The sequence below is a fragment of the Pygoscelis adeliae genome, unplaced genomic scaffold, assembly GCF_000699105.1.
Source record: "Pygoscelis adeliae isolate BGI_AS28 unplaced genomic scaffold, ASM69910v1 Scaffold124, whole genome shotgun sequence".
Classification (NCBI taxonomy): Eukaryota; Metazoa; Chordata; class Aves; order Sphenisciformes; family Spheniscidae; genus Pygoscelis; species Pygoscelis adeliae.
Window position 1 is genome coordinate 4,999,862 of NW_008824791.1, and position 14,763 is coordinate 5,014,624.

The following is a 14,763-nucleotide window of genomic DNA, read 5'->3' on the forward strand; positions in this document are numbered from 1 at the left end:
CCCCAGGAGAGCCTGGCGGGCAGGCGCCCCCTCCGCCGCCCCACCGCCGGTGACTTCAGCCTGACACTGCGCAGCGTGGAGAAGGGTGATGCCGGGGTGTATCACTGCCAGGTGCAGGAGTGGCAGCAGCAGACCGAGGGGAAGGACAGGGCTCTGGAAGCCCAGGCGCACTCAGGGTACATTTGGCTCACCACCATCCCACCAGGTAATGCTGCTGGGCGCGAGGGGCTGCTCACCCTGCACCGGTTCCCCTTTAGCCACGCTGGGGTGCGTGGGGGGGCATAGTAGCAGCTCTCTGCTGGTGATGCTGGCTGCAATGGCAAGGATGCAGCAGGACTGGGAGGACTTGCTAAAGGATTGCAGCAGCGGTCAGTGCTGGGGAGATCGCCAGAGTTGTGTTGGGAGCCAGGGGAGGGAGGGGAGCCCTTCGAGGGAAGGCAATGAGATCCCAGTCCCAGTCCCATCAATCTGCCAGGGCTGAAACCCAGGTGCTTGGCGTTGTAAACATCAGAGGTGGTGGCCAGATGAGACACCAAGAGCTCCAACTGTGAGGCACGGGTTCCAGAGGGTACCATTGAGTCCACTTGTGTCTGCAGTGCTTTGACTTGTGGGCTCTCTGCGGGACCACGGGCACAAACCCCTGCTCTCAGTCATGCCATTGGAGCCAGAATGCTAACTGTTTTGGGCAAAAAATTCTTGCTGTGATTTTTCTGGCAAGTCTATCTCCAGTGAGGTCTCTAAAAACAGCCTCTGTCCTCTTGGGGTGAGTTGGGGTGCATGCCGGATGCAAAAATAGAGCTGGATTCTGCATACAGAATTTCAAATAAACAAAAGGAAAGGTTTCAGTCAGGCACACACAGTGTTTTTAGGGAGGTAACAAGCAGGAAAAAAGTACTCTCTTGTTGCCTCTTCGGGGAAATAGGAGGCTCGGATGGCCCACGTGCTGCGAGGAATCCTGCAGTTCTTCTCGTGCCTTCAGTCTTGGAGTTGCCATGCCTGAAGCCAGCCTGGGTGCCCACACGTGGTTGTAGCTTCTGCAGCAATTACCAATGCTGACTGACGTGGAAGAACTCAGGGGACCCTGTAGAGCCCTCCCTTGTGCCTGCTACTGGCACAGACATGCACAGAGCCTGCTCACATGACTCTGCACCTACAGCAGAGCTAATCTGAATTTAATTGCACAGGGAAGGACTGACAGCACTTCATCCCCCTGCTGTTATGTTGCTGCTGTTGTCCATCACGGCTCCCTCTAGCACCCAGATTTCTCCTTCATCAGCTCCCTCTGTCTCTTGTTACCTGGTACTGGTGGAGTAACCATTGCTAAAATTGCTCAGTAACTGCTGGAAAATTCTCCTCCAATAGTGTTTTGGCCAAGTAGTTTTCATGGTTTTCACAAAATCCAAGAGATGAGCTGGGTGGGGTTTTTTGTTGTTTTTTTTTCTTTGTGTGTGTCTCTGTTTCTCCAGTGATGCAGGTATCTCAAAATGCCCCTCTGGCTCACATATTTCAATGTTTTGGAGTTTTCTGAGGGGTAAGGAAACAGCCATGTGCAAGTATACCTGTAACCAGGAGTAACTTCATCTCTAATCTCTGATGCTCATGCTGCCCTTTAGGATACTTCCCTAGTACTACAGAGGCATTCATATAGTGGAGACTTCACCCTGTTTTCCTACAGGAGAGTAAATACTGCTTCCGTCTATATGGATGGGGTGCAGAGCTTCAGAGGTAGAGAGGTAAAAGCCAGTTTCACAGCCAGGAGTAGCCCCCAGGTTGGTTCATCCCTAGGGTCACACCTAGCTCACCAGCCTGTGTGGGTCCCCCATGGACAGCTTCAAATCAGCAGACCCGCAAGCTCAGCGTGGTTCTGCAGAGCAAGCGTAAAGCATCTGTGCATGGGTGTTGGGTGAGGAGGAGAGTTGAGGAACAACACTTTGAGGTGGATAAAACAGACCCAAAGGAATTGGCATGACCCTTCATGGTAGGCCAGGTGCATCTGAGGTCAGTCTGTGGTGTTGAAGCTGTGTGCCAAGTGAGGAGATTTTGATGGCCAGGATTAGTCAGTGGCTGTAAGGAGCCCGGGACGAAAATGGAGAGCCTGCAAATGAGAGCTTTTCAGCTAGCATGGGGCTGACCAAACCCAGTCTTTTGTAGTACCCAGAGGGTCTGCCAGCAGTACAGGCAGCCTCCCCCTCAGCCAGGGAGCTGTCCTGCAGGAGCTGCCGGGGATGGGGCTCGCAGCCACCTGCAGCTCAGGGTGGCTGAAATAGGATAGCAGAGCGGCAGAAGCAAGGAGGGGCAGGTGTCTGGAGGAGACAGGGACCTCCTTTATCCAGTTTCCGTTGCTTTCCTCTTGTCCCTCCTTGTTCTGTGGTGCAGCCTCTGGCAGACCTCTGCCTCACCCCACTGTCACCTGGTGTCGGGCAGGGACCCAGGGGGAGGAGTACGTGGCTTCTCCTTACTGAGCCCAGCCTGGAACGGGTTAGCTGAAGAGCCGTGCTGTTTATGTTGGGATGCTTCAGCTGAACAAGCTGGGACCCTATCTGACCTCCCAAAACAAGAAATTGAGGCAAATTACCTGGTTTCTCTCCCCCTTCTCCTCAGGTAGCCAGTATGAATTCTTAAAAATTGGTAGGTGTTGAAGATTGAGGGAAAAGTGATAAGAAGATAACCTATAGAAACAGTAGGAGAAACTCAAACTAGCTTGGGGCATCACTTACTTTTTTTTCTTTTCTTTTCCCTTCAGAGTCAACTGTTTTTTCTAGGATCTGCTCATCCCCACCACTGCTGAACTTCATCCTATACTTACCGCTGGTCCTGATCCTTCTCCTGGCCCTTGCTGGCTTCTGCTGGTACTTCAAATTCAGAAAAAGCAAAAAGGGCAATGTCACAGGAGACCAGCTGATGGAACTGCAAGGGGCTGGAGAGGTCAGGAAAACCTAGCTGGTCTATAATGGCGGGTGTAACTTGAAGGAGCGGAGCTGGACAGCTGAGGAGGACTGAGTACCTGCAGAGGGGCTTTTTACTGTTTTGCAGTAGCTCTTGCAATGAATCCTTGAAATCGCATGTTTACTTTCAATGGAACGAAGCAGCTTTGGATTACTAAGCAACTAGGGTTTTCATAACAGGTGTTCCTGTCTCTTAGGTTAGGTACCCACCCGTTTCACATTCTGTTCATTGTGGTATATTTGAGGTCCTTGCAGTATGTGTCTCCCAGTGTGGATGGAAGTGCTGTTATTCCCCTACAGGTATAAGGGAAAAACCAGCTTTTTTTGCACTGCAATACAAAAGTATCAAATTGCTGCTTATTTTAGGTGACCTGGTAAAATCTATGTGGTATGCAGACTAAAAACCAGTGGCAGAGCCTGAAATGGAGTGTTGGTGACCCATTTAAGGCATTGCACTTGCCTTTGCCCATCCCTTGCCAGGGAAGCTCTCAGACACTGTTCCCTCGTTCTGAGAGTGCCTGTGCCCAAAGAGCATCTTCTCCAAACGGAAATGGGTCTTCATCACAAAACCTGTCATAGGAAGATGAGGACTGAGCAAGGCTGGCTGGGGCTGAAGAAAGTCCATAGGAGGAGCATCATGGTCATCCACAAAAAAGGAATCCTGTTGACCCAATAAGGGACTCGCATGGAGTCTTGGATCCCAGAAGGAAGAAGCAGACACCAAGCCATCTTGGAGATGACTGTACAAAGACTTTCCAGTTCCTTCCTTTGCTGGGACTGCTGTAGGAGAAGACAGCATCCAGCCCCGTGTGCCTGGGCTGTCTGTGGGTCAGGAAGCTGCACAGCTGGGACCTGGTACTAGGCACCTCCAGGTTGTACCATGTAATATATTGGGATGCAAGCAGGATCAGCCACCAGCAGCTTACAGCACAGGAGCAGCCTATATCTGTAAAGGGTTATGTGTATAATGTAAATTAGGGGTGCTTCTTGAGCTGAGCTGCTGCCAGAGCTGGTACCAAGCCCCCCATTGCCTGGAGAGACATCCTGGCAGACTCCCAACTGTGCCTTAGGGCAGTATGGAGAAAATGTGTAAATCCCTAGGGCTCTCACCTGCATATAGAAGAGGTCTTACTGGTCTGCGTGCTGGATGGACAATGAACCCCTGCACCTTCCCTCTTGGAGAGGGCCTTCCTGAGCATGTGCTCCTTACGCTAGCTGCAAAAACACTTGAGTCCTCCTCCTAGCTGCCACTGAGTCACATGCAGGCTGTGCCCCAGAAATTTGGCATGAGAAGCCAGTAAGACACTGTCTAAGGGGTCTGTTCCTCCTGGCAAAGCCATGTGTATGCTTGTGGGGCAGCTACTCTATGCCCTGGGATCCAGCTCAGACTCACCTTTTCAAGGCTGAAGAGCTGTGCTACCTGAAGGCCGGCTGGCTGATGCATTAGAGGAAAGGTGCTCAACCCCTAACTGTGCAAAGCGAGTCATGGTCCCAGCGGGTTGTAAGATCAGGTGTCAGGGCGACACTCAAAGCACCATCCTCAGACAAAAGCAGCCATATGGAAATCATGGCAGATGTTTATGGACCTGCTTCCTTTGACCAGAGGGAGGGTTGGAGACAGCACAGACCCTCTACATGATCTGTTCAAGTCCTTCACTTTCCTTACAACTAGAATCATAGAATCATAGAATAATTAAGGTTGGAAAAGACCTCTAAGGTCATTGAGTCCAACCATCAACCCAACACCACCATGCCCACTAAACCATGTCCCTAAGCGCCTCATCTACCCGTCTTTTAAATACTTCCAGGGATGGTGACTCAACCACTTCCCCGGGCAGCCTGTTCCAATGTTTAACCACTCTTTCAGTAAAGACATTTTTCCTCACGTCCAATCTAAACCTCCCCTGGCGCAACTTGAGGCCATTTCCTCTTGTCCTTTCGCCAGTTACTTGGGAGAAGAGACTGACACCCACCTCGCTACAACCTCCTTTCAGGTAGTTGTAGAGAGAAATGAGGTCTCCCCTCAGCCTCCTTTTCTCCAGGCTAAACAACCCCAGTTCCCTCAGCCGCTCCTCATAAGACTTGTGCTCCAGACCCCTCACCAGCCTCGTTGCCCTTCTCTGGACACGCTCTAACACCTCAACGTCCTTCTTGTAGTGAGGGGCCCAAAACTGAACACAGTATTCAAGGTGCGGCCTCACCAGTGCCGAGTACAGGGGCACCATCACTTCCCTGCTCCTGCTGGCCGCACTATTTCTGATACAGGCCAGGATGCCATTGGCCTTCTTGGCCGCCTGGGCACACTGCCGGCTCATGTTCAGCCAGCTGTCAACCAGCACCCCCAGGTCCTTTTCCGCCAGGCAGCTTTCCAGCCACTCTTCCCCAAGCCTGTAGCGCTGCATGGGGTTGTTGTGGCCGAAGTGCAGGACCCGGCACTTGGCCTTGTTGAATCTCATACAGGTGGCCTCGGCCCATCGATCCAGCCTGTCCAGGTCCCTCTGCAGAGCCTTCCTACCCTCGAGCAGATCAACACTGCCGCCCAGCTTGGTGTCGTCTGCAAACTTACTGAGGGTGCACTCGATCCCCTCGTCCAGATCACTGATAAAGATATTGAACCAGACCGGCCCCAAAACTGAGCCCTGGGGAACACCGCTTGTGACTGGCCGCCAACGGGATTGAATTCCAAGAAGCTGTCTGCCCTGTATCCCAAGGAACTAGGAGGTGCTTCAGTCCCTTTCTCCTTGAAAAAGCACTTTTTGCATAAGTTTGAAGACTTACTGCTCCCGTTTCCCTGTTCAGCCACTTCCTCTGTCTGTACTGGTTGGCTCCAGCTTGCTCAGCCTTTCCCTGCGGGTTAGGTTTTCCGGAACTCATGCAGCTTTTCCCTTTGCTGGCCTGACCCCAGCTGTCTCTCCCACTGCGTGAGTGCTCAGAGCTGCGCATGGGGTGCTCTGCAGAGGTTTCTCCACTGCCTTCTGGGTTACATCCCGTTACATCCCAGTAGGATGTTTGATTTTTCTGTGTGTGTGTGACAGCGCGGCACTGTTTGCCCTTGGCTTGCAATCGGCAGGCTCCTCTCCTGCAGGTTTGCTGTCTAGCAAGTTGTTTCTCCACTGTGTGTTCAGGCTGTTGAGTTTTCCTATCTAATTGAAACACCATTTGCATGGGTCTGTTGAACAGCTTTCTGCACCAGTTTGCGAAGGATCCTGCTGTCTGTCTGTCTTAGTCCTGTCTTGATAGTGCTTTAACTCATGGACCAGTTTCAGTCTGTTTTGGCAGAGGAGCAGATGCTCCCAGGACATTAAAATCCCACAAGTTTCATGAAAAGTGGTAGCTGGATGAAGAAGAGGAGGCAGGTGAGTTGTCCCACCAAGGGAAGGCTGCAGTGTGAGTTGCCTGACAGCCAGCCCTGAGCCAGCTGTACGCTGGCTGCCTGGCGCCCAGGTCATAATTAGGGGATACGGAAAGGAGATGTAAGAGTGTTAGGGCATGGGAAAGGAAAGAAGGAACCATTTTTGACCATAAACTGTTAGCAATTTATCTGTGCGCATAGTTTATCTAACAATTCTGTGCTGTCCCTCAGTGTTTTTGTTTGGATTGTTTCCTTAGCTTGCCCATAAGATTACCTTGGGAGCATACTTCACAAGCCTTGGTAAAGTCAAGAATATATGATGCCTACTGCTTACCCCGTCCCACAAGGCTTGCAGCCTTCTTGCAGGGGAGATTAGATAGGTCTGACATGCTCTGTTCTTGTTTAAAACAAACCAAAAAAAGTTTCTTTTCTTTTTTCTTGCATTCTTCTAGGTGCTTGTAAGTACTTTGTCCCCGTATCTCCCTGAGGATTGTAGTTAAGATGCGGGTGTTCAGTTTCCCATTCTTTTTAAAAATAATTTTGCCCTTTTCTTGTCACTTGGTGTCTCACACCTCCTCAGGTGTTACCGCAGCAAACCACTAACAGACAGCTTGACAGCCCATTCTTTATGTGACTTAGGATGAACCTCATTAAGACCAGCCTTCTGCTCAAAAATCTAACTTATTTAGGTTGCTACTCATTACCAGAGTGCTGGAGTGGTGGTGTGGGACATCCCCTACCCTGCTGCAGCAGGTGTGGGTCAGCGTCCATAAGCCATGTGAGCCCTATGAGTGACTTGGCTGGGTTTGGTGCATCCCCCAAGCCCGCGCTGGCTGCTCCCTCGGCCACCTTGGCACTCCATTGCAGGTCTGTGGAGGCATCTTTGCTGCCATCTGATCTTCCTGTAAAAAGCTGCAGACTCTACTGCAACACAGGTTTTTTATGTCTGTTGGACTGGGGGAAGAAGGTGGGCAGAGAGAGGGAGGTTTCTCCATCAATGGGGCACTTTCTTCTTCTGTTCTGTTTTCGCTCAGTTAACCAGAGGCCTATATAAGTAGCAGCTTTCTATTTACGCAGGTTTATAGGTTTTAATTTAAGTTTGTAAAGTGTGCCTCGGGCCTTGATGAAGGGGTCTGCAAGAAGAATGTGTGTTTTTGCAGTGGTGGGTTTTTTCCCTCTTTATTTTTTTTCTGGCTTTGCTGGATCACAGCCAAACTTTTCAGCTGTATTTTTTTAAGATGTATTTTTTTCCATGAGTGAACTTAGAAAGAGTTGTAACTTATCACAGCAAAAGTTCCAAAACAGTCCTATTTTTAAAGAGAACATTTCACTCGGCTGAGTGAGTATGAGTATGTGTGAGAGGGAGAGAGATGTGTGTGCGTGCTGGGTCAGGGAATGGTGTTGATTTTGGTGCCGGGGCTTTTAGCTACCTTCACCCACGCCCATCGCCACCTTTTTTCCAAGTCCAGCCTCTGATGTAAACTAGAACAGCTGATAAAATATATGTTTAGCTGTTACAGCCCCGTGGGGGAAAACAGTGCAACAGCGCAGACCCTGCAGCACAGGAGTGCCGCTGTTGCACCCTGTCCCCCAGATGCACCCTTGCCCAGGGAACGTCCTGTGTGAGGGCAGCACGCGCTGGGAAGGTCCAGGGTCCTTTAAAGCAGCTTGAAGGGGCTACAGGGCAATGCAGAGCTGGGTCCAAGAGGAATTAATCCGCTGGGAAGCAGTTGCACGGGGCTATAGAAACACAAGAGCTGCATTGTGCTCTTGTGTTTCTGTAGGAAGGTATGGAAACTGTAAGGCAAGAGGAGAGCAGCACTGCCTCCCAGGCAAGAGAGCACAACCCTGCAGCTTGGCAGACCCTCGCTGTTCAGAAGACGGATGACGTGAGGGTGGGACGGGTGGGAATATAACCTCTGCATTGCGTTGCCTTCCTGGAATGCTTTTACGGCACCTGCCTTTGGGCGGGAGCAAGGCCAGTGCTCAGTGACCAGTGGGGCGGCTTGCCTAACATGCAGTGGGACAAAGGATCACACCAGTGACTCTCTCACCTGAAGATGGGTACACTGAGGACCTTTTGCTGCAAGGCTCCTCTATCCTGTGAGGAGTGAGGGTGGGTGACGAGTTAGTTGATGTGCAGAAGCGGTGGGAAGTGGCTTGCAAGCAAGGCGACGCTTTGCATCCCCTGGCAGCTGATGGCTCAGGGTTTCCTGGCCTGCCCTGCTCCCTGGGAGCAGAGGACACAGCAGCAGCGTGCTGTCCTGTACTGCCAGGTTGTTGAGGAAGGTTGCCAAACTTTCAAGAAATGCTTCCAAACAAATGACTTGGAGTTCTCCTGGGATGTTCCCTCTCAAGCATTATCTCGTCATTGCTCCCTATTAACTCTGAGTTGGTTTTGAAATTTGACATTCAGTTTTCTTCCTGTGATAAAATATTTAAAAACTGGAAATAAAAGATGCAGTTTTAATATGTGCTTTGGTCTCACTTGATGCCATTTTGCATTCCAGCGGATTCCTGCAGCTCCTGCTTGTTTCACGTGCCCTTCGGCCTTGGTCTTTGGCACCCAAGACAAAGCAGAACCACTCCTAGGACTCTAAACCTTCCTTAACGACTAAGAAACTGCTGCATCGTATCTGCCTACTGCTGTTTTTTTGGTCCTTCTCCTCCAATCCTCCGCCTCCTCCCTCTTTTCTTCCAGCAGATAATATGGGATTACAGTCCTGTTCCACAGGGCAGGAAAAGGCAGCCCTTGCCCTAGAGTGATGCTTTCCAAGGCAGAAGCAGTGTAAACCGTGGGGCTTGATGTGGGAAGGATGTGTGAGAGGTAATGTAGTATCTAGCTCGTTTTGCTACCGCAGCAAGCAGGAGGGACCAGCTCAGCATCCTTTCAGCCAACTGCACTCACCAGCGAAGAGGCTGGTTGTGGTGGTGTGGGACTGACAAGATTGATGGCACCCTACCTGCTTGGGCATTTAAAAAAAACCAAAAACAAACCTTTCATGGGCATCGTTTAAACCAAATATAAGTGTGTTTATCTAGTGCCTCCTATTTAGAAATACAAACAGGAAAGCCAGGCCCAGAGACTACTTGCTTCTGCAATCCGGACAGGGAACGGAATACGACAGGCAACAAATTTGAGCACATGCTCATCTGGGCTTTCTTGCTTTCATTCATTCATTCATTCATTCATTCATTCATTACATTTTTTTTCTGTATGTTTCTAAGGAGAGTTATGTTTATAAATGACACTGGCAGGGAGCTGAGCCCTCCTCTACAGCCAGTGCCAGTGAGCTCTCCAGGGACATACGGGCGCAAGCTCACTACTGCCATTGCAAACCGCTTGCCTCCATCAGCAGCTCTATTTGAAAAGAATGATCTGAGCAGGGAGTATTTTGTCTTCTAATTGACATTGTGCTCATTCCCCCTGCAGGCACTGGGAGCGGGTCCTGTGCCTGGGCTGCTGGGCAAAGCGAGGGGAGAGGGAGGGAGCTGCTCCTCTGGCATCCCCGGAGCCTGCCCTCACGATGAGTGCCGCCCTCAGACCCCTCCTTGGGGACCATCACAAAAGCAAAGCGCAGTGGGGGTGGCTGCAAAGCAGGGGGTGACCTGGTCTGTGGCCGTGTGTGTGCTGTACCTGTACCTGCTCCTTGTAGGGGTGGAGGGAGCATTCGTTTCTGGGACTGTCGACTACGTGTGAAAATTCACCGGCAGGGGGGGGAATACTGGCTTTATCATTGTTTTGAGTGTGAGGGAATGAATGGGTGAATGCTGGGAGCAGTATGGCAAACCACGAGGGGCTGTGACTCCTTGCAGCCCCCTCATGGGATGCTAATAGGGAGGAGAGGCCCACTGTCCCATGTGAAAGAGAAGGGCCATGACGAATCGCTGTTAAATGTGGCAGTAACGCCTCACACGGTGGCCGCGGAATAAAAGGCAGAGGCAGCCTGAACTGTAAAGACGTTTCATTTCCCTGGTAATGAGGGAGACACACTGTGGCAGTGAAACCGGAGAGAGACTGTGAGATGCTAATTTCTGTTCCTGCTGCCACTGCCACTTTGATCTGAAGCAAATGCCCGTTTTAAATTGCAAACGGATGCAAGTCAGATATCATCCAGCCAGTGGCTTACAGGCTTAATGAAGTGGGACGTACGGTCCTGCCTGATAATGTTAGGAGAGTCAGGCAATTCAGAGAGGAATTACTGAAGGTCTAAAGAGACGGGGAGGAAGGATGGGGATGTCTCAGGGTAACTCTCACTGCCATCAGTGTGGCTCAAAGTCTCCTGCTTTCAGTCCTTGGGAAGCTATGCCTGTGGCTAAACTCCTAGCCCCTCTGTGCCTAGAGAGAAAGCTATGAACACACTGTCCTGCTATTAAGCGTCTATGTTTTAAAGCACGCATCCTATAAAGGCAATGCAAGGTCATCTTTCTCTTTGGTCTCAGAGTGTGAACATAAATTTGGTGCATTTCCCAGGTGAGGCAAAAGTATGGGAGGCTAAGTAGCTCATTTTGTGCTATCACTTGGACGTGTAATTGGACTTGAGCAAGACAAAATTTGTTGTGACTCGACTGACGAGGCAGTTCTGGGGCAGACCCAGAGGCTCCTGGGAATGGGATCACCTAGTTAGAAGCAGTGATCTGGGAGCCTGGTAGCTCACACTGGACAACTGCATCTTCTTGAGTCTGTTACATGCAAATATCTGACCTGTTTTGAAGAATGAATGTCTGAAGGGATATTTATTACACTCTTCACTAACAAAAGGCACTTGGGCCCTAGGATCAGGCCAGAATTTGTTGTATATCTTGCGTGGATACTCAGAGGCTTGGATGATTCTGCAAGCTGCTACGCTAGACTAGCCAGATGTGGCAAGGCTGGGGGACCTGAAGGCAGCTGGAAAGCTTGACCTCTGCACCAAGCAAGGAAGAAATGATCTAGCTATTGAAAAAGGCAGGTGTGGCTCACAAATCTATTAGGTTCTTTGAAGGAGTCAGTGAGCATCTGGATGAGAAAAATCTCATGGATGTAGTCTGTGCGGAGCCAAAAGTCTCCACAATATCCATCTTCAAAGGATCTTACGGAAACTAAGTAACGATGGGATAATACTGGCAGGTCCTTGCATGGATAAACTGTTTGTTAAAAAATAAAGGCAGAAAAGAAGGTAAATAGATCTGACAGAAAAGGGAGGTCACTGGTGACGAGACCTCTGCAGCTCAACAAACATGTAAATGGCCTGGAAAAGAGGATGACTACTAAGAGAAGAAAGTTAATATTAAGTTAGTCAAGGTATTAGGAACAAGGGCTGGCTCTGACGAAATGCACAGGGGTGTTATGAGACTGAGTGGCTGGGCAATGAAACAGCAGATGACATTCTGGGTAGGTGACTGTAAAGTGAGACATGGTGGCAAAAAAATCAGTCTCAGCTTCACATATAAAATGATGGGCACTGAGTTGACCATTATCATTCAGAAGCAAGATCTTGATGTGAGAATAGACAGTTATATGTAACATCTGCCTGATGTTCAGAGCAGGCAAGATAGCAAACAAAAAGTTGCGAGTTAATCAGGAAAGAAATACAGACCAAAACGGAGAGCATCATTTTGCCGCTGCGTACACCTGCAGTGCACCCGCACCTTCTGTGCAGGGCTGTTCCTCCACCCCTAGAGAGGACAGCAGACCTGGCAAGGGTGCAGGGAGGGCTGGCAGTGACTGACGAAAGCCATGGCACAGCTTCCAGGTGGGGAATGGCTGAACCACCCGGGCCTGTCACTCTGGGGCAGATGACTCCAGGCTGTGAGAGAGGTCTCAAATGGCAAGGAAAGGACTGACAGCGGCTGGGCTTTTCCTCCTCTCCCTGCATGAGAGCAATGGGGCACTGAAGAAGCTAGCTGGCAGCAGCCTCGAAATGGAAGGACTAAAAAGGAGCAGGGTTTTCACACAACACAAAGTTAAGTTGGAAAGCTCCTTGTTATGGGATGTTGTGCTGTAATTTTGTGTTTTCCAGGAGAAAATGAACAAGAAGGGAATCTACTGAGCACTGCTAACCATGAAGTAGCCAACCTGGTATGTCCTGAGCTGTGGATTGGTAGAGGTTTGGGGAAGTATCACATATGACTGCTCTGCTTTTGTCTTCTGCTTTAGGCCTGTGCTTTTGGCCATTGCTCAGACAAAGTGAGGAGGTAGATAGTCTGACCATCTAGACTTTTTTTATGTTCTTATTCTATGTTTACTTCTTAGCTGTACATATAACTGTATAAGATGCAAAAAAAAAAAAAAAAAAAGGCACATCTTATTTTCCTTTTATACTGCCTATCAGGGCTTTTTTTTTTTTTTTAAATGCTTCCAAAAGCATTAAAATCCTCTTTCAGTAGAGTAAATCATGTTAACCTGTAGGCCACTAGGCAAGATGAAGTTTTTAGATTATCCTTTCTTTTTTTACAGCACCTCCCATTCAAGGACTTCACACCCTCATAATAGCGTAGTTCAGAATTTTCTCTGCTTAACAGATGAGGGAACTTAGACACAGTAGTTTGCTGTGAAACAGGCAAAGAAATCAGAAATCTGCTTTTTTAGAACATCTCTAGAGAAGGAGACAGGAGGAAAGACTGACTCCAAAAGTGAGAATCAAAGGGAAAAATCTCTCTGCTGGACCCAAAATAAGTTTCCATAGAAACAGATTTTTCTGAAAATGAATTACTGCAGTATGAAATGAAGATTGTGGATCTAATTCTGCAAAATACTTAAGCATGTTCTTTGCTTATCCCTAGCCAGCTCAGGATGCAAGCATGTGATTTCCATGGAGGCTTATGTGCTTTATTTGATGGAGGTAGAAATAAGGACAAGCTGTGTTGAATTGGGATCTGGGCTTTCTTGTGCTTCCTCACTGCTGACAAACTTGCAACTTATTTTTTCTGACAGCACATGTTGCTTTGCTCTAAAAGTACAGACCCCAGTGCGTAGACCCCGGTGCTTCAGTCTGGGAGTTCCAGCAGACTCTTCCCACTAATGGGGAGTGGAGTCAGCAGAGTGTTTACATTGCTGGGTACTTTATTGTCTCGTTAATTAACTCTTTTTCTATTTACATGCAGATTTAAATTTACATGGGATATTTATTCTGTCAATGAACGCCATGGTGATTATCAAATAATTAACTTGAGAATTGATGACACAAGAGGTTGAGATTTGTTCGTAATCTATCTTTTCTGCACCTCTATTTATGGCCCATAGACATTTTAAAGATGGGATAGGTTCTTAATATCTTGCACGCTAATTGCTTTTATTGTGAGTGTGTGCTGGTAAATGATTGGTTTTAGTTTAAGCTATTTAAGGCTGTTTTGTGTATCTTTTTTTCCCCCTCTGTTGTGACTTTATGCTCAGCCAGATTAATAGGACAAATAAGGTCTGACTCAAGAGTTTTATTCCCATTTGCTTTTATTTCCATACTTGGAACAGATGAAGCTTTTGGGTAGCCAAGCTGCGGCTACTCTTCTTCACACAAACTTTCCATCTTCTTATTCCCTCTTTATTTCACACTGGCTTTCAACTTTTTATTTGGGAAGGTGTCTATTTGTAGACACCCCCCCCAAGCATTTCTCAGCAGCACTACAAAGCCTCACATAATTAATATAAGCCTACTGATGATAGCGCTTTAAGACTCTCTTCAGATGCTGAAGAACAAATAATCTTTATGGAAATTGTATCTAGTTTTCTTGTTCCCTCCCCGGAGCCCCTGTGCCTGTCCCAGCCAAAATAAACTCTCAGGCATTTAAACAATCCGTCTTAATGTAATGTTGGACATAGAAGCTGTTGACTTGCTGTTGAGTCCATGTGAACAACCTCCCCCGCTTGTCACCCATGAGGCCGCCAGTGCTGTCGCTGCACCGGGCTCTTACATGCAGCGGGGTGGTGACGGTCACTGACGGTGAAGCTGGTGCTGGAGCCCAGGTAATTAGCAAAGGGGCAGCAGCAGCTGAAAGTGCCCCTTAGCACTGCTGGGCTTCGGTTTTCCTTACAGCTGGAAACTATTCTTTCTCAAAATTTTCTCTGACAGGGAGATGGAAGACACACTTCATCTCCCGGAGATTCAGTTGCTTCTTAGTGCTTGCTGAGAGCCACGTTCACTTTGCAGGCATCCTCCCCTCCTCCTCCTCCCCGCTTTGGGATGGATTTTTTGTTTTGTCAGTGCCTGCCATGCTGCTACCATCAAAAGCGCATGCTAGCGATGGCAGCAGTTACGTCTCTCATTTGGTGTGGTTTCCAGCTCCAAGCTTTTCAAGGTCTATGGAAAGGACACTATCAAAGGAAATTACATCCCTCCAGCAAGACCGATGACGGGAGCTGCAGATGCCTGGTGGACAGTCTTTCTCCTTGGATGCTTTCAAATCCCTGAGGAGGCCTGTGCCCTATGTCACCATACAAAATGGTGAACAGATTTGCATGGGAAGAGCAGCTTTTGTCGCCCTTTTTGG

General features: G+C 48.9%; 1 protein-coding gene across 1 annotated transcript in view; it reads left to right on the forward strand.

The window, feature by feature from the left end:
* CD101 (CD101 molecule) overlaps nucleotides 1–2,940 on the forward strand; it is a 16,932-nt gene extending 13,992 nt beyond the window's left edge. Inside the window, exons 9-11 of the mRNA XM_009323953.1 lie at nucleotides 7–205; nucleotides 2,602–2,628; nucleotides 2,744–2,940. Of these exons, the coding sequence (XP_009322228.1) occupies nucleotides 7–205; nucleotides 2,602–2,628; nucleotides 2,744–2,940 (423 nt within the window). The remainder of the gene's footprint in view (nucleotides 1–6; nucleotides 206–2,601; nucleotides 2,629–2,743) is intronic.
* Nucleotides 2,941–14,763: the final 11,823 nt, after the last annotated feature.